The sequence below is a fragment of the Plectropomus leopardus genome, chromosome 18 (assembly GCF_008729295.1).
Source record: "Plectropomus leopardus isolate mb chromosome 18, YSFRI_Pleo_2.0, whole genome shotgun sequence".
NCBI lineage: Eukaryota > Metazoa > Chordata > Actinopteri > Perciformes > Serranidae > Plectropomus > Plectropomus leopardus.
In genome coordinates, this window is record NC_056480.1 from 1,832,528 (window position 1) to 1,852,883 (window position 20,356).

At 39.4% G+C, this 20,356-nt stretch overlaps 1 protein-coding gene across 1 annotated transcript in view; it reads left to right on the forward strand.

The window, feature by feature from the left end:
• The window catches only part of LOC121958119 (glutamate receptor ionotropic, NMDA 2D-like), a 147,345-nt gene that overhangs the window by 106,143 nt on the left and 20,846 nt on the right, over positions 1-20,356 (forward strand). The window contains 5 exon segments of the mRNA XM_042506990.1: positions 1,142-1,254; positions 5,170-5,286; positions 7,135-7,295; positions 11,499-11,568; positions 12,240-12,357. Coding sequence (XP_042362924.1) covers positions 1,142-1,254; positions 5,170-5,286; positions 7,135-7,295; positions 11,499-11,568; positions 12,240-12,357 — 579 coding nt within the window.

Here is a 20,356-nt window from a genome sequence, read left to right on the forward strand (position 1 = left end):
GAGAGATGTGTTTGCTTGAGAATGGAGTCCCAGGTGTCATCCAAAAGTGGAAGGCCTTAAAGCAGATACTTTTTAGCAACAGTTTTAGTAATTTCTAGCTTAGATTGTGACAATCAAACCATGTGTGTTAGGCCAAAACATGTTTTCCTAACCCTAAAGTGTTTTTTATGCCTAAACATGACCACACATTAACCACAGGGGTGGCGGGTGGCTCAGTTGGCAGCCCTTTGCTCCATGTCTTCCCCACTATCTCTAATCTACATTTCCTCTCATCTCTCTAGATGTCCTATCAAAAAATACCATCAAAAATCCGAAATCAAAATGTTATTTCAAGCTTCAACATATCTGCTACATATAAAAGGTACAAATGTAACATAACCTTCAGAAAGGTACTAGGTCATTTTTTATTCAGGCAATTAGGCTGATAATTAGTTAACCACAAGAGTTACAGTAAGTGGTAAATGCGTCCACCTCCCCTTTCAGCTCTTTTCAAAGTTTTAATGACCAATTTAGCAAAATGAAGTCTGCAGATGGCTTTAATAAATTCTTCCCTTCTTTTGTTTCCCTCCATCTTTTCAGTGATACGTTCATTTTCACTACAAGAAAGTCGACAACAACAGATTCTGCAAACTCTCATATTCTCTCCCTGTATCTTCCACCATCTCATCTATACCTTCACAGCATGATGGCTACCTTTCCAGTCAGAAATCCACCACCTTTCATCCCGAAAACTACAACTGGATTCCTCTATCTGCTCTACTTTGTCTCTTATCCCTCTCCTTCAGAGGCTTCACAGTTTAATGATTCTAGATTCAACACAAGGGAGTCCACTGCCAGTTTTAATCTTTGATAGAGCCATGCAGGTCTTTCCTCTCCCTGTAGCTCTATCTGCCCTGTTTGGGTTTTCAACATCAGACAGTTCTTAGATCACCGTGGGCAGTTTGTCATGCTATAACAGCAACTCAACACTATCATGAATATTTACTATATGGCAGAAAAAAGAAGTATGTGGGCATCATCTGTAGTTTTTCATGTTTTTTAGGTTAGGCCTCTGCAGTTCTATTTAAAATTTTTAGAGGATATTATACTCACCATGTGTTTCTCTCTCTCCCACTATCCCTTGTTCTCCTATATTTGTCAGAGTCGGGTGGATCTAAGTTTACCATTGGGAAGTCCGTCTGGCTGCTGTGGGCGCTGGTCTTCAACAACTCTGTGCCTGTGGAGAATCCCAGAGGAACCACCAGCAAGATAATGGTAATCACTGCACCCCATTCACTCTCTGACTGACTGGTTAATAGACTGACTGTTCAATGACTTGATTGTTTCATTTATTTTTGGAACGAGATGATCACTCACGACCTAGAAGGCATTCATTTAATGATTCACGGGTGAAACGATGCGGTTTTAGATGGATGAGTTACGTCAGCCCATTTTCATTCCAAAGTCTTGACGACATGCTGCTGCTTTTGCAGGGTAAAACCCAACACAAAAAGCCACCTTTTGCATTGGGTTTTAGTGGTGTCACTTGAGAATGCGGCCAAACAGAACCAGTCGCCGTTTTATTATATGCTGGCGCATGGCGGGACAGCGCCTGCTGCAACAGCTTGATATGCAGATGATATGCAGTGTCAGTTGAGCCAGATGGAACCAGTCAGGACCCCACGATACATCGTTAGATAGCATCACATTGAAATGCGAAAAGTAACAACATAATATAAGGAGCATGAAGGTCTTTCTAGGGTGGGTGGGAGGTCGGTGGATGGGTCCAACAAACCCTGGACTTTCATGTGGGAATCCGGTGTTCTCTGCAGCGTCCCAGTGTTGGTTGCAAAATGCTTTTGTTGCTTAAACAAACAAACATAATCGGCATACCAGAACGTCAACAGCAGACACAGAAGGATAATATGTTGTATATGTGTATGTGTATATGTATGTGACGACTTGGGGTGAGAACATGTTGATTACGTATAATCTTTAAATGATAGCCTTTAACCAACAGTTCCTTCATTTAATAAATAGCTGCCCTACTTTAAAATATAGCTGTTGAAAAAGATATATAAGATTGTTCACTTTCAGTCGAACAATATTAGCCCAGAAACTCAGCTCATTATAATGTATTGAAGGGACATAAATCGTATATGCTGACTGTTTAATACAAAACAAATTTCATTAAAATTGGTTAAGCGAGTTCCAGTTGATTTGGTAGTGAAATCTGCATCTCTCAGAACATATGTATTTGTTTACTAGCGGATCTTGACCTCCCCAATATGGCGCATGCGCAGATGCACGTCAAACGTGGTATCTACGTTTCTACATCTATGACTACATCAACTCGGCTTCAAAACTGTTCATGGGGCTTGGCTTTAATGTTTAGTGCTTAGTCAGAGCACATTTCCCCGTGTGGGCGATACATTTTGAGAGTGTAATTCAGTAGAAAGAAAATAGTCCTTAAACTGCTGACAGCAAGGTCTGTGGATTTTCTTGAGTAACCGGGTCACTATTTCTGTAAAGAGACATTTCTGTTGTTTTTAAAATGTTTTTTTTTTTTTTTTTGGCAATTTGAGCACAACAAGCTGAGTGTCATTTACTTCCATTGTATTGGAGAGATGGCAGACATTTCTTTGGTCGATATCTCCAACACGTGACAACTCACAGCAAAACTATCTAGATTGATAAAGAGCACTATAGAAATGAGGAGAAATATATACTTTTGATTTCGGGGTGAACTGTCCCTTTAAGTTTATAGTAGTAGATCAAATATTTAACTATTCTATGAGTTGACTGATTGGTTTATCAATTGAGATACACACACACACAAAATAGCACATCCCTTATTTGTATTCTTATCAAGAAAAAAGTCAAACTTACAAGGTTTTGCGCCTCGGCAATCAGTTCAAGAGTGTTCATTCACTTGTTTCACCGCGGTGGTCTTTTTAATACCTGCTGTTGCTCTCTGCCCTCACAACATAAAAAGAAAAATCAGTGGAAGGGTTGCCCCCTCTGCTGCGCAGCAAAGAACCACAGGAGGTGAAAAACTCGAGGTGTATATTTTTTTCTCCTCACTGTCTGCACGAGTGCTTTTTCGCAGCAACCTCCAATCATCTGAAGAGCTCATTAGCTGCTCAATAGGCCTTACAAAAGGGGTCAGAGGAGAAATTTTTACTTTTTTTTCAGGAAATGTTGTAGTTTGTCATTAAACTGTTGGTTTGCTTTATGTCACCTGTTAGGTAACATAAAACAAACTGTTCGATTTGACTTAAAAAAAGTTAGTGTCCTTGCTGCTTTAAAACGTTTAGTTGACTGAATTTGATAAGACAATAATGATTTTGCAATTATTCAACTTGTCTTCTCAAATTCACTTAAACTTAAAAATGTAAGGGCAGCCTGGACGCAAACTTTTTTAACCCTTTGAGACCTGAGCAAATAAGCCTGATGTCTTTCAAAAACATATAAAAGGCAATGCACAGCTTAAGGAAGAAATTACCCCAAAATGAGCGAAATAACAAAAAAATTGTAAAAAGTACATAGTCAGTAAAAAAATTAAAATAAGTTTAAATATAAAATTATTAATATAGTTTTGGACATTTTTCCCTAGCTTCCTTATAATAATTTCCCCAAATCTGCTAATATCTCACAGTTTACGAAGTAGTTCTTACTGAGTTGCTCATTACCTTTTTCCCATGTCTTTCAAAAGGAAGCAAACTGATTTTCTTAGATTTTGAAGGTTTAAATAACTTTGAAGGTTTAAAGGGTTACGTTGGAACAAATAGTTTCACTTTACAGTGCACATCAAGCATCTTTTATTTCATTCAACTATAGAAGTTTTTTTTAAGTATACACAAAAGAGACAAAATCCCAATCTGATCTTTTTTTCTTTTTTTTATCATATCCGATGACAAAAACTAATCACAAAAGATTACAAGATGAATTTAGTCTTTTATGAAGGCTGTTTATCAACTATTGCTTTCATTTGTTCATTAATTTTTAATATGTAAATAAGCCTGTTCAGACTCACAAGTGTCTATCCCAGCATGCACTCTGTTGATAATTGAAAAACATGTATTATTAATATCGATCATTAAAGTTTAATAGGTCTTATATAGGCTCAAGAGTCATGAAACTCACCAGGGAGCCATTGGAAGGAGTCCGTTCTTCAACACTCCTGTTTGGATGAATCCTCTAGCTGAAGTGTCCTTGAGCAAAACACTCAATCCCTGTTCACTAAGATTGCTCCTTTTTTAGATTATGCCTCAGTTGCCAGAGCTGAGAGAGTAAATTTTTCATCTTATTCATTAAGAAAATTATGCAAATGAACTTTTGGCATAAACAGGAGAGTACTGTGGAAGCAAATAGCCCCGTTTATCACCGACTGCAAGTGCAAATTTAGTGCTAAAACTAATCCACATCTCTCACTTCGCTTCTTGGCTGGATGTCAACAGAGTAGCATCTTGCAGCACTAAAAGCAGCACTTCTGTACAGTTAAAGGTCTTTATGCCAAATCCTTAAACCACCTTTTAAAGGAGCTTTTCTGTGCACTACAGTAATTTGGGTCAGCTGGTGTTTTCAAGTGGAAACTCATAGATATGTTACTTAAGAGATAATACTACGATGTCAAAATACTCTGTTAGATGTACATGTCCTACTCTCAAGCTTTTGTAAAGGTACAGTAAAGCCTCTGCAGCAAAATAACAAGTAACAATTGCTGTCAGATAAATGTAATGTGGTAAAAATGCCATATTTCCATTTGAACTATGGGTAAGTGGAAGTATAGAGTAGCATAAAAAGTGAATACTCGTACAATCCAAGTACAGTTACCTAAAACAGGAGGTGCTCATAGGTCTACCCAGAACAAGGTATAACGATGTCAGTAGGGGGCTCATGAAAAAAAAAAAAAGATTTTCCTGCAAGGATTTCCAACCTGTCACTTTATCATTATTATACATTTAAATAAGAAAAGGACAAAAGCCAGAGTTTCAGAGACTTTTTCTTTTTTTTTCCCTTTCCGGCTGAGGTGTCACGCTGACAAATACGACTCTCCCCTCCAGGCAAGACAGCATCAGCTGTGGGTTTAGCAATGAAATGCCAAGAAGTGAAAACAGTGTCACTGAAATCTTAAAATACTTCCACACCTGTCAGACTGGGCCCTCATTGATCTTACTCCTCCATCAGGTGCTGGTGTGGGCCTTCTTCGCTGTCATCTTCCTGGCCTCCTACACTGCCAACCTGGCTGCCTTCATGATCCAGGAGGAGTACATCGACACCGTGTCGGGGCTGTCGGATAAGAAGGTACGGATGGAGTGACTGATGGATGCGTGCATGAACAGGTGGATGTCCAGATGGACTGATATAAAAAAAGTATTTAGCTTAGCGAGGACTCAGAGTGACGTGTGCGTTTACATAATGTGTTGTTCGTCTTGTGAAGTAAATGGAGTAGAGAGAGAGAGAGAGAAATTAGGTCACTCTTCAGATGACGTTTTGGTTCTTGTCTTTCTCCACAACAGGTGGGGAACTTCAGAATCGCTTCAGGATGAAAGTTTAATGTCAACATTTCAACATTTTGGGGGCATGTAGCAAGTGAGGGGTCTGGAGTTTCGGATACCTCATGACTGCATTCTGGGGAGTTTTGAAGCACCAATTTAAAGTGGAAATGTCTTTATTTAAAGCACAAAATTCAGGGAACAGGTGACAATTTAAGATGAAAAATATGATGGAATATAATGCAGTTAGGCTGTAAATAAATGTAATACTAGCTCTGCTGAGTCAGCACAAATATAGGCAGAGTTTTCTCTTCAGTCCTCTTTTGCTTTGAGAGGTTTATTTTTAGTGTGTGCATAGTCACACACTTGAATGAATTCAATTGAATACATTTTTAACTCTCTGAAATCTCAATCTGCGTCTTTTTTTGTACTGGGTTCAGAAACCTTTTACAAGCTGCCAAACAATTTTGAGCAAATTTGTTTGATTTCTTTAAAAATCGTAGGGGGATAGCAATGAGCATCTTGACAAAAAAAAGTCCCACATATTGCAAGAAATTAGTAAAAGGGGACAAGAAAAAGAGATGAAAATTATTAGATGATTTTGTTTTTTAAGGGTGGATTTTTTTTCAGCAGTTTGGTTCATTTTCTTGTCGCTTTTTTCTCTTTTTTTTGGCTTATTTTCAGGTAATTTATTTTCTTGTAATTTATTTTTACAAATTGTTGGCCGATTTTTGTTTATCATTGCTTTCTCCACCTGTTTTTGTAAGAAACCAAACCAATTTCCTTAGGTTTCAAAGGGTTAACCCCTTGTTCTAATATCCTAGAATTGTGCTAAAATCCTTGAGATATCTTTATATCCTAGAATGTTCTAAAATCTTCAAACTGTCCTAAAATTCAAGAAGTGTGCTAAAATCCTCAAAAGGTGCTAAATTCTTAGAAATGTCCTAACATCAAAACATTTTCTTAAATTCTGGAAATGTCCTGAAATCATGAAATGTTCCAAAATCTTTGGAATGTCCTAAAATATTAAAAATGTGCTAAAATCCAAAAATGTCCTTAAATGATAGAATCATCCAAAAAACCTTAGAAACGGCTGCTGCCCCTGGCCTCCTGTCATTTTGCAGAAAGTTGAGTGTCCCTGCCTTAGTGACAATAACCACTCATAGTGAGAATTATTTTGGGCTAAAGATGCCTGTGTTTGGTGTTAGTGGGGTAGGCGAGGCATTTGGAATTGTCCCAGTACCAATCATTGAGGCCTAGGACCAGTCTAGATGATTGGTGTTGGGACAGTTCAGTAATCGCTGGATATTAGTTGGGACATGTCCAAATTCTACACCCATGAACATAAAATACTCCCTCAAAATGCTGCCTCTCCCGGTTGCCTCCTCTTCTTTTATTTCTCAGTGCAGTTTCAGCAGAAACCACAAAACTGTATCCTGCTGCTCCAACACTTTAAAAGCTCATCTGTTTCATCAGTCTCCCCCTCAGCTCTTCAGAAAAGTGCAGCGGAGAGGCCGTTCTTTCAAAGTGAAGACTTTGTAGCAGTTCATCCTGCGGTGGGGATCAGCTCCCCTCCGCCCCTTCTCGTCTACCTCTCTTTAACTTCCTTCTTTCCTTCTATCCCTTTAATCTTCGCCCACCTCTTCTTCTCGTACAGTTTCAGCAGCCCACGGAGCAGTACCCGCCGCTGCGATTCGGAACTGTGCCAAACGGCAGCACGGAGGAGAACATCCGCTCCAATTATCCAAACATGCATCAGTACATGATCCGCAACAACCAGAAGGGTGTGGAGGAGGCCATCGACAACCTCAAGACTGGGTAAGAAAAGGAAAAAGAGAAAGGGGTGGAGAAGTGATAAGTAAGGAAACAAATAGAGGAAAGAAAAGGAAAAGGATTCATTTACAGTGAGAGAAATGAGAAATAAAACTTTTCTGTTTTAGTTTGAACATGCCTAATCAAATAGGGGAATGAAAAATAAAATATAAGACAGAAAAACAACACCAGAGTGCCCATCAGACATATTCAGTTAACAAAAGTACTTGTGTCCATAAAGAACTAGAAGGAAATGAATACTTATTAAATCCTTCCAACTACACAAACTAAACAGGGTTACAGTGTAATCTTTTGAAAACGCCGCCCCTTCTGTCGTCGTGTAAACTGGCAGTGCACAGATCCTGTAAGAACAGTGACGTCACTGTTGCACTGTGACGTCCTCTGTGATTTATCATTGCAAGTTACACCACCATCTGCTGACCTGGCATGCATACTACAGCGATTTCGTTTTCTTTCCGGATCCGTGTACATATGGATCTTTTTTGCAGTGTTATCATATGAATGCAGATTATTTTAAAAACCCCAAAAGAAGGACTTTTCTGTTTTCAGTAGGGCCCTGCTTGCTAAATATGGCCTTAAAAAGGCAGGTCTGGCAGAGAAAATCGAATAAAGGCTTTTACAGAGTGCTAGAGTGCAACAAAGTGAAACTCAGCACTTTACAAAAAGCAAGGGAAACAGCAGAATGGAGCTACAAAGAGGAAAAGAAATCAGACACTGACTGGAAGCAATCAGGTTGTATCCTTAGAAATCTTGTTACTGAGAATAAACCTCCACTCTTGTCCACTGTAGGTAAAAAACTAGGCTTTCTGCCTCATTCTTCCTGTAATCCACAAGTCAAAGCTGCACACTTTGACAGCACTTCTTACTTTAAACAGATACCACCCCCTGCTTTATATATATATATATATATATATTATTTTTAACATGAGGCAATGCTGCTGTCCACGCCTCGTTTCAATTACAGGACCCTTTTGTCTTCTCTCCACCTGCATTGATCTCCCTTGCCTCGGGAGCCTCAGATAACTGTTGTAACCTGTGCAACCCCATCAGGATCACGGCTACTAAACGAGGCGCAAGAAGTGGAGGAGAAAAAAAAACTTTTTAAATAATACATGCAAGCAGCAAACCGCAGTGCAGGGGTGGGGGGGTCCTGCCATCTCAGCACTGGCTGCCACTCAGGCGCCTCTTGTCTTCAACAAGGGGGGTTTATTATCCGCCTGTGGGGCCACAAAGTACACAAAACGCTTGCTGTAAAATTTGCTCATCGTGTTTTTCGGGGGAGGAGGGGGAGCGATGTTCGCTGACGCAGATGAGGGTTCAAATGTTTAATGGGACAAGCAAACACGCATTTTGGCAACCAGACAAGCAGTGGCCGCAGTCCTTAGCAGATTTGACGTACTGTGTTATTAAAAAACTCCCATGATGCATTCCTTTTTATCATCCTCCGCCTCGTTCCTCTTACATCTAGCTCTGTCTGTCTTTGCGTCTTTGCCATCTTTCTCATTATTGGCTCTTTATCTCTCTTTCGTTATCTTTCCCTCTCTCTCTCTTGCCCTGACAGTATTTACAGAGGAAACATTAGTTTGTGCCGTCAAAGCAAAGCGGTGTGAAGACTCCTGTTTGATTTGGCTGTCGAGGCACCGAGCATCACCTCTCCATCTCTGTCTCCTCTTCCTATCCTGACTTTCCCCCTTTTTTCACTCCCTTATCCTTTTTTCTGTCTTCTCCCCGGCCTCTTCCTCCTCCCTCATTAACTCCTCGCTCGTTGCTCATCAACTCCTTTTGCTTCTGCTTTCCTCCCTCCAATCATTATCTCCAGCCCCTCCTTTTCTCTCCTTTTCCTGTCGCCCACCTCCTCCCCTCCTCCCCTTCACCTCTTTTCAGTCTCCCATCCTTCAGCACAGTCACCCTCCTCCTCTTCTTTTCTTTCCGGGAAGACTTTGCTTGTTCAGTGCGGCTTCCCAAGAGTGAATATAAATGAAAGTGAAGTAGAAGAGCAGGTGTAGTTACAAATCCATCATCACATCCTGCGACGTTCATCATCAGTCTGAGCTGAGCTGTTACATTCAATCCATTGTTTCATGATAAAGTGGTTGAGCTCACACCCACATATCCTCAACCTGCCTTTTCTGCTTCTGCCATAAATTTCAGTGAATGCAATTAATTATTTTTTCCATGGTAGTTTAGTGTACGCTTTTAAATTAGTAACTTAAAAATGTTGGATAATACTGGAAAATATCTATCACTGTGTCCCAAAGTCAAATTTTCAGTTTGTTTTTGACTTACTGAACAGTTCAAAGTTCTTCATCTTAGTGATTTAACTCAATGAAAAGCTTCGTCATTTGAGAGACATTATGTAGTCAATGACTCCAGATCTGAAATCACACTCAAATAACATTTTACTAATAGTTTAAATGACAGTTCAACCCAAAATAAAAACAATTTTTCCTGTTTGTCTGTTATTTTTGACAAAAGTAATATTTTATATTGCGTGTCTTACTAAATATTATTAACTTAAGCTTCAGTGATAAATGTGATACTGATATTGACAATGTGCAAAAGGATCATTTTTCCTATCACAAAGGGACAGTTCAGCTAAAAGTGATAATCATGTTTCTCCTCTAATCTGTGGTGTTTTTAATCAGTCTAGATTGATTTGGTGTATAATGGATATAATGGAACCAAATGGCACTTGGCTTGTGGTGCTCAAAGCGCAAAAAAAGAGCTGAGAGCAGTTTCATGAAGGAACTATTTTATTTCTAGCAAATTACACCCGCCAGCCATATCACAGTGCAGAAGGAAGCATGCATCTCCTGCTAGCTCTCTTAGCACCACTAAGCCAGCTAAGTTTACATCTCATGCTGTCACGAGCCTCTTATGACTGAGTAGACACACTCCTCCTTCTGCACAGCGATGCGGTCGGTGGATATAGTTCTGTATAAGAAAACAGTTCTCATATAAATAGCACACAGCAAGGTGGATTATTTTGAGTAACAGGATCACCAGCAGGTATTTTTTAACGAGCAAAATTTCAAGCTGTGTTTAGAGGGTGAAAAAGTGCACATTTTTTTAAGTCAAGTTTGGACATTCCCAGCTATCTTTGCAGCATCCAGACCAAGTATTTCAAGCCAAAACATGATGTTTTCTTAACCCTATCTAAGTGTTTTTTTTTTTGGTTTTTTTTTATCACTGAACCTAATCAAACGTTAGACCACGGCATTGTTGCAACGTATAATTGACAAAAACAGATTAAAATGTTTAAAAAAAGCAAAGTTTCAACATATTTGTAGCATAAGGAAGGTACAGATGTAACGGTTTGATACATTGCAATTAAGAAATAATTAATTGTTTTAATTGCAATTTTTCACACTTTTGCAAAATAACATTGGGATTTAGATTTTTTTATATCTTATCACTCATGCAAGTTATTGCAAATTCACAACTGTATATAACATAATGCACTATAACCTACATGTAGTTTAATATATCTGGTTTAACTTGTGAACAAACAGAAATGTGTTTGAAGACTGATCACTTTGGTTGCTTTTTCTTTTATGGCATGGATCCCACAGGGTAGCAGTGTTGCTATAACCATATTGAAATAATGTAAAAGGGTTTTTTTTTGTTTGTGTTTTTCCCTGTTGTTCTCTGTCTGCCTACATGCTGCACCAAGAGCATAAATCACATTTTTATATTTTGAAATGACATCATAAGAGGCACATTCTCTGAGTTTTTCATCTAATAATAACTAATTTTATTTTCTTTCCGTATAATAAACAACATTAGGTGACAGCAGTGCTCTTAGAAGACCATGAAAGTAACAATATTTTCCTGCTGAGCAACAGTGAGACGCCACCACACTTGCATTACAGCCTCCCCTGCTGCTGCATTGTATTCTGGTCTTTTGAGGCTACTGCAGGAAGAGAATTGACATCTCTGCCTCCACTATGATGAATAGCGCTCAGTGCAACTGTTGACTGTTGGTGCAAAAAAGGTGTAGAGAAAGGAGCTCCTCTGCCTTCAGTGTGTGTTTTCTTTTTAGACAGTCATTGTCCCTGTGCTGCTTTATCCATCATCTCTGTCATTTGTGCACTAGTTGCACTGCCTCTGTTGTCATTTAGCTCCAGGTCAGTGATTTCCATTTCTCTGTAGTAATTTTCCTCCCTCCCTTTCTTCCCTTCCCTGCAGGAAACTGGATGCCTTCATTTATGACGCTGCGGTGCTGAACTATATGGCCAGAAAGGACGAGGGCTGCAAGGTAAGAAATAGATCTCTGTCGTTTTCACAGCTCCGCACAGTAACATGTTCATGCATAGTGGCAGCTTTTGTTGATGCCCCCTCGTACCCTGCAGCTATTGTGTGCTACCAAAGATCCTAGGTATGCTCTGGCTCTTCTTGAGGGAAGAACACCTGCAACAGGAGCATGCCAAATGAGCACTTCTACAAGCGCTACATCTGCGTTAAATAAATCAAACACACCCTGCGCATTCATATTTGTCCCTCGCTGCCTGTAGCTAGTTAATATTGTCATTTTTGGACAGCGCTGGTGTTGATTTATTTATTAGTTCACATTCGATACAGCTCCCACAGCGAGAATGAAAATCCTGCCTGGTGATCATTTGTAATAAGGTCTGTGGGAGGCCTGAGCTCCCAGCAGCTTCACACAACAGCCACTGCAGCAGTAATTATTACAATTGATGTGGATCTATATTAATTCCTCCACTGAAACAATATCCAAGTGCTGGGATTGTCTGGGATGTTGATTTCAGAGAACAGCCAACTGTTTTGCATTTTGCAACAGGGACTATAGACAGTAAATAAATAAATAAATAGAAGAAGAAGAAGCTTATTTTCATTCTCTCATTACCATCTGTCTTCTTGAATCAGGCCGTCTGGGGATTCTTATGTTTGTGTGTTTTATTCCACAAGGTGATGACCATCGGCTCCGGTAAGGTGTTTGCCACTACAGGCTACGGCATTGCCCTGCACAAGAACTCCCGCTGGAAACGTCCACTGGATCTGGCTCTGCTGCAGCTGGTTGGAGATGGTAAGACATTTTTTTTCATTTTTACCATGTAGAAAAGTACCGGACAGTATTCATTGTGTTCTCTGTTCCTCTTTATGCTATCTGTCCCAAATGCGTGGACAGAAATTGGGAAAAAGTGCTTTTGGGTATTCTGCTCCCTCAGCCTGGAATCTGTTGCAGAGTGAGCAGTGAAAACACAAAGTTGCACACAGAGACACAAAAGGAGACAAAACACATTGTACAAGCACTAAAATATGCATTAAGAGAGAACTATGAGAATCTGTGAGTCAAAAAAGAGCTTTCTGGGAGTCGGTTGTACAACCAGGCAGCTAAAAACATCGTCATCCTATAAAATCTGTCTTTCACTTAAGATTAAAAAAACATTTAATGACACCAGCTCCTTGAGTTTCAAAAGAGAATATTAATCTTAACAGGACCAATCTGGTTAAATAAAGGTTTGAGAGTAGTAATCATCTATTTGTTATGTGGAACTGTTGGCTCGTCGTTAGGTCCATGTTGGTAAACTGATGGCTGAAATATGGCTATATAAAAAAAAAAAAGAAGAAAGAGTCTGAAGCAGAATGTGAAATGGCAGCTTTTCTCATTCAGGCAGTTCTCAAAAAAAAGCTCATAAGTATAAAATATATGTACCCAAATTCGTGCAGATCCCACATGTTTTGAAAGGCTGTGATCGTTCTCACTCTCCTAAGAACTCTCATTTTCTCTCAGACCACTTGAATTTTAAAATGCTTAGAGTTTATCATATAAGATTTTCACCCAATGGCGCCAAAATTTAAACCACCAACCCGGCTTGAAGAGGTTAGTAAGGTTTCTGTCATCAGTCTTGCAAATTAAAGCTTTCAAACATAAGAGCGTATCTAAACAAATCTTTTTTGGTATAAACAGAACTGTTTTTATGCCCATCATGGAGTAAATTAAGTATTTTGAGGCAGAGTTGAGGTCTGACTTTGATTTATTTTAACCATTAACACAATCTTTCTGTAAACTTTACAGTGTAGTAGTATTTGTATAAACGGAGCCAGACAAACTGTCAAAACAGTGAACATAGAGTGCTCATATTTTTGGAACAGTCTTATGGCTCGTTTTGGAAATCAAATATTTTCTTTTTCTTGCCAAGTTGATTTGCGTGTTATCTTTTTTTTTAAGGAGGGTGAGAAACATTCTGTATTTTATTTTGCATGCTGCACTATTTTCACAAAACTATTAAGACCAAGCTGGAAGCACAGAGGGGGGAAATTTGTTTTTTTAAGCCATGTCAACACTGGCAAGTTTGACTTGACATGGAAATGTGTTAATGCCCCAAAAAATGTGGCTTTTCGAAATTCACTGTCCAAATTGAGTACATTTGAAAATGCCGGTCATCTTTTGCAATGTGTACAGATATTAAAAAAAGAAAAAAATCAGTTTAAAAAAAGCAAAAGAAAGCTGCTGCCTGTAGTTGCCTGCATCCAACTGAAAAAATAATTTTTCTTGGACTTTCTTGGAAAACAACACTGTCAAAAGTATAAAACATCCAATCAAAACCCTCCAATCAAAAGCGTTGCTTTTCTATTTTATGGTTCAACAACAGATTTATTAGTATATGGGATGACACGTGATGGTGGGATAAAAGAGCACAAAGTTCAAAGTTCGACTGGAGTCAGAAAGATGGGGAGGAAAGAAGTGAGGATGAGGGAAGGTGTAACTGGATGGGTGAGGGTAGGAAGTGAGTGAAGAAAGGAGAGGAGGAGGGTTTGAAGAGGAAGGACAGAGGAAGAGGACGAGGGGTGTGATCCATGTAAAAGCTGTCAGATTACACTCTCACTGTCTCTGTCTTCACTCATTCTGCAGCACATCACATGTTTTCTGTCTCATCTCTTTGATTATGCACATTTACAGCTCGTATCACTTATTTATAATAAACGCATAAACGCATTTATTTTTACTTATTTGTTGTTTATGCTTGTTTTCGTCTTTGCACCAGTCACCCTCTAAAGCTGTAAGATACAAACACACTTCGCCTTTCTCCCATCTTCTGACTTACAGTTTGTCAACATCTCTGTTGAAGTTCATTTTAAAGGGACAGTTCACCCCCAAAATGAAAAACTAATTTTATTCTATCTAGCGCTATTTATTAGATAGATAGATGACATTTCCAGGCATACTGTGCACCAATCTTACAATATATTACAAAAACATATGTTGAAAATATATTTCTTTGTATTTCTTTATCAAATATCAAATATCAGTTATGTTTTCTTTGATGACATAAGGGCCAATCACGCCGTCGTCAGCACAACCATCATTGTCATTCTGACATTTATAAAGCTTATTGTCCCTTTAGTTCCCTTTAGTTACAAGCTGTAATAGTAGTTGAACCCTCTTTTCGGAGTGCTGCTGACCCCCCATGAATTAAAAACATAAAGAAGAGACCCAGTTGGCGAGCAGATGCACAGCAGCACTTTTGATAAAGAAAACCGTTTGAAGATGAGAAAGCTGTGTGTCAAGTCCCGCTTGGCTCCACGACTTCCAAGAAATAAACTGTCTTCAAAGTGGCGCTTGCGAAGGACCGAGATACAGAAATATGTACTGTTACAACTGCTGATGCTGCACCTGGACTCAAATCCCACGGCAGCGCATATCCAAAGTTCGCCTCTGCTCCACTTCCCCTTTGTGTCACTCACATTGATTCATGCTGACTGAGCACAGCCAATAAAAACACCTCACACACAAAAGAAGGGTAAAAAGAAAATGTGAATGCTTTTGGCACAGAGGATGGTAGCGTGATGCACCCTCGGGAAATTGATTTCCTTTTTCCTCCTCATTCTTTTTTTTTGTTCAGATGGCTTTGAATCTTCAGAGACCCGGATGTTGATTTTAATTTTACAGACTGAGAATAGAGGCGCAGAGATTTCTCTGAACCTGCAATTTTGTTTTTATGTTTAGTTTGGTTCCACACAGTCAAACAAAACCCGCAGATCACTTGGGATCAACATCTAAAAACAAATAAACGAACGCATAAACAAAGACAGGAAACGGCAGGAATATTCCTTTAAAAGATGATTTTTACTTTCTGACACAGAATCGTTTGTAGGGTAAATTCAGGTAAGGTGTTCAGCTGTATTGGGACAGATGAGCAAAACTGATATGGGTTTGTTGCTGCAGCATTTTGTGCTACTAAACAATAGCCCTTTTTACACAGAGATTGCACAATAGAGCCACTACAAAGTCCCTTATTTATGCCACCTTTCCATTTTAAGACAGATCTAAACAACAGCAGCAAAATGCCACTCTGCTGTGTGCTTTAAGACAGCATGCCGGCATCACAGAATCAAAACAGGCTTGGTTAGAATGACCGTTAACACAACAGCCTCTGCCTCTAGTGTGATATTTGTCATACACCTCAGCAGTGTTGGGGTCATTACGCTAAAAAAGTATTTTATTACACATAACTCGTTACTTTTAAAATGATTAATGCATTACTTTACTTAATTGCTTTCTGAAGAAAGTAATTATTGACACAACTCATTACATTATTTTTGCATTACTCTACAACATTGCCCGAGACACTTCGTCATGTAATTGCAAGTAACAAAATGGGAAAGAGGCCACCAGTATGAACATAACTGTTATAGGAGAGAGAGAGTTAGAGAGAGAGAAAGCTAGAGGAATAGAGAGTTACAACTGCTGTTTTAAGGTACTAATGAAACAATAAACACAATTTTGTTTTGCTGAAAAACTGGACAGCATCACTGTTGTCGGCATGTTTGATTTTTGTTTTCTGTCTGCTCATTATGTTAATGAATACTAGAATTAAGGCCAAAAACATCTTTTGTGAGGTCACAGTGACCTTTGATGTTGGACCACCAAATTCCAATCAGTTCATCCTTGAGACCAACTGGATGTTTGTGCCAAATTTAAAGATATTCCCACAAGGTGTTCTTGAGATATTGCTTTAATGAAAATAAGACTAACACAAGGTCACTGTCACTTTGACCTTTTACCATCAAAATCTTATCACTTCATCTTTAAGTCCAAGTGGCATTGGTACCTAATTTGAAGAAATTAAATTGAGACAAAAAGGTCATAGTACCTTATGACTTATGATCAATAAAATCTTATTAATTTATCATTAAGTCCAAGTGTTCATTTAAGCCAAATTTGACGAAAATTCCTGCAGACGTTCTTCAGATTTTCTATTCACGAGAATGGTACATACATACAAACAGACAGACAAACATAGTGCCTTCATCCTCGGCTGTCGGCGGCACTGAGGCTAAAAAAATGTGTCCCACTTTACCTAAATTCACCCAACGTTATCTCATACAGCAGCACTTCTATAATATTAATCTCTACTTGCACATTTGATATATGTACTCTGTTCCTCTGGGTAAAAATTACGTCAATAAGTCATCAATGTTTAGTCACCCTGGTTGTCTCCAGTCCCCTCACAGTGTGTTTGTGTTGGTAGAATAAAAGATGAGATGGTTGTTAAAGTTAAAATTGTTCTGGCAGTTGGACAAATATACTGGCACTGACTTGTTGATAACCCCCATAACTCTGAGTGCCCTGCAGAGGCACCCTTCACGAGATATATATTTTTGGAGATTCATCTCCCCAGAAATTAATTAGACTTCAGCACTTCCCACACACACACACCACGTCTCCCCCCTGTAAACATGAACTGTCTGACAGGCTGGGTGTCCAATTATTATTATTTGTGCTTTTACGGGCTGACTGACAAAAAACACTTTCAGTTTTCACAAAACAATTTCTTTCCAACAGCGATGACACAAGGAAAGCAACTCATATAATTTACTTCTGTCACTCACAAAAAAGCTGATGAAGTAACTCTAAATCATTTTCTGTGTGTTTTGTTCCGTCCAGTAGTTCTCTCCTTGCAAAGTTCACTTTTGCTTCATCTACAGATATTCATATACTGAATATTGGTGCTGTTCAGAGTGTCACTGAGGATGAAATGTAATCCCTCCAAAAAATCTAATGAAATATGAAACTGAACAACTTTTGAAATATGACATAGAACTAGACCAAAGCAATTTCTTTGTCAACAAGCTGACTGACTTTTCCACTTTAAAGAACAACATTTGTCGGTGTAACAAAAACTTGCACTCGGTAATTACTAATATTTGTGCATCATGTATCTTGCTTGATGCAGGATATTTGGAATTGATATTACATAGCTGAAATAGCGACAGCATCCAATGGGCAAGTGAGGCTCCATGTGGGAAGAATTTTGCACTGACTTCAGGATCATTTTTTTTTTTTTTTTTAGCTTAGCCAGGCTGAAACATTAAGCACCACAGTGGTTTCTGGCCAAGTTTGGCTTGAAGTTGTGGTTGGTAATGCTTGAGAAGTAACTTTTGTCATATTTGCTGAAAGTGTCACTACATCGACACAGTAGTACATTGGATAGAGACTTTGTGAAAAAAACAAAACAAAAACATGTTCCTTCTCCTTGTAGTGCTCTTAATGGCATTTGCTTGAAATTCACTGCAAATGGAGGAAAACAACCAATTACAGGCAGGGAGTCTCTAACACAGTTGGTAGTTTTGTCAGTCCAACATCTTCTCATCCCAAACTTGTCACATGTCGCCACTTTGCAGCTGACTTACACATCAACATTTTAGGCTCTGGGTATCCTTTTGGGTCTGCTGATGATGTTCCGAGATGCTGCTAATGTGATGTCAACACATGCACATGGTGGGATTACACTGCATGTGGTTATGTTTAGGCAACAAAAGCACATGGCAACCAACACCAGGTCAACAAATGCACATGCTGCCACAGATGGTTTGGATTAGACAACAAAGTCACAGGTGGTTAGGATTAGGAGAAGGTACAGAGTAAAAAACAAAACAAAAAAAACCCCAAAAACATCAGATTGAGACAGGAAGCAAACAGCGGAGTCCCGCATGAAAGTCTGAGGTTTGTTGGATCAGCCACTTGAGTTTTTTTTTTGTTATCTGTGTTATGAAACACTGCTGGTAGACCAGACTGCACGTGGTGTGTCCATATGATATGTTAACAGATAGCAGCAGTTTATAACGCAGCCCGATGAAACCCATTGTGGACAAATGATACACCGCTGAATGGCATCAGGTATAAATGCTGCGGGTAACGACAGAAAATAAGGAGTGCGAGGGTGCCTATAGGACGGAGGGGAGGGATGGTGATGGATCAAACAAACCCTGGACTTTCACTTGGGAGCCAAACGTGACATTTTTTTCTGAAACCTAACCACCCATTTCTTTTGCCTAAACCTAGCCATCCATGCCTTTACAGCCAAATCCTAACCATGTGCTTTTGTGGACATTGTATACGGCATCCCATAACATCAACTGCAGATTCAGAAGAATACCTAGAGGGTAATGCATAGATGTGGAAGTCTACTGACAGAACAATGACATGTGACAACTTGAGATGAGAATGTGTTACATTATTAAGCGGATGTTTTCATTCATCCATCTTTTATGTCTTTTGTCAAAATGATTCAAGCTGTTTTGCCTGAAAGTCCACATTTCTGATGTTACAAGTCTTTAAACTTTTCACTGAACCTAAAACTTTTTACTTCATACTTGCACTTGTTGGTAAAATATAGATTGAGCTAACTTACTCTAATAACCATGGTTCTACATAAAACCTCCCTCTCCTCATAACCACAAACTACTACTACTAAGAAAAGACGGCAGTCCAAAAATCAGTCTTACATTTTGTTAAAATGATCTTGAAGCATTAAATTTAAGTTTCTGATACCCTGGTCTCCTGTTTGCCTCCTTGTTAAGGTATTCCAGGTGAGCCTCTACCTATAAACCTTCTCCAGCTCATAATACAGTTTCCCTTAAAGCTTTTTCTGCACAGATTAGATAAAGGAGTTGTTATTTATAATGCCACAGAGAGGATTGAAGATCAGTGAGCTTTAAATCCTCACTGCTGACCAGTGTAAAGCTATTAAATGGAGACAAACACGTTCTCGAGGTTAGTATACCACTGAATGAAACTGAATTGAATTGTTCCCCAATCACTGCTTGGCTGTCAAAAATCAACAAAATGAAACATGAATTTAATTATACACTGCGGCTTTTCCCCCTCAATTTTTGCACTTCTGCTTTTTTCATTTGTGTGCCCTCTTTACTTGTGGCATTTTCCTCCTCGGAGCAGGTGAGAGAGGATACAGCCAAAATTCCACCTGTCTGTCACCGCTTTGTGGGGAAGATTTTTCCCAAAGAGCAGCTTTAAGCGCCGCTGGCTGCCATGATTAACGTATTTACAGGGAGATAAAGGGAGGGAGGCGTAGAGCCGGACAGGAGGAGAGAAATCATCCGAGTACTCATTGAAACTCAATAAATTAGATTATGGGAGCGAGCTGCACACAGAATGAACATGCGTATTAGCCTCCATTGTGGGGATGTGTGCAGGGAGTGCGGCGAGAGGAGGCAGGGTCGATGGAGTTGAGCCCGGTTTAATTTAGCTGTCAAGGAACGTTTGAATTCCCACACATGACTGTTGGAGAAGTGAAATGTGGCACGCAGTGATTCATGTTGGTGTCAGACTGGTGTTTTGTTTGAGAGGATTTGACGTTTCCGTCAACATGGCTAAGCCGTGGTGGTCTAATCCGTGTGGCGGCACTTCATGGAGGGGTTTCCAGACAGCGTTAATTAACCCAGAGGTCGATTAATATTGTAACTGTGAGCACTGGGAATTGGAACTTCCCTTGACTGGGACATCTTCAGAGTGCATGGTGGTGTGTGTGCATGACAGTGTGTTTGTGTGTGCTAGGTTTAAAAGTCCTCTGCAGCCGGGTCGCCGCACATCTATCTCCAAAAGTCCCTCTGTACATTTGATCCTGATTTTCTTTCCTGCTGCTTCATTCTTTTTGATTAATGCATTGATATCCGACGCTGAGAGTCCCATTACGCTGCAGCTCAGAGTGTGTATCATGCGCGTGTGACAGTTTGAGTGTAATGTTTGTGTGCGTGCCGCCCCTTTCATCTCCCATGTG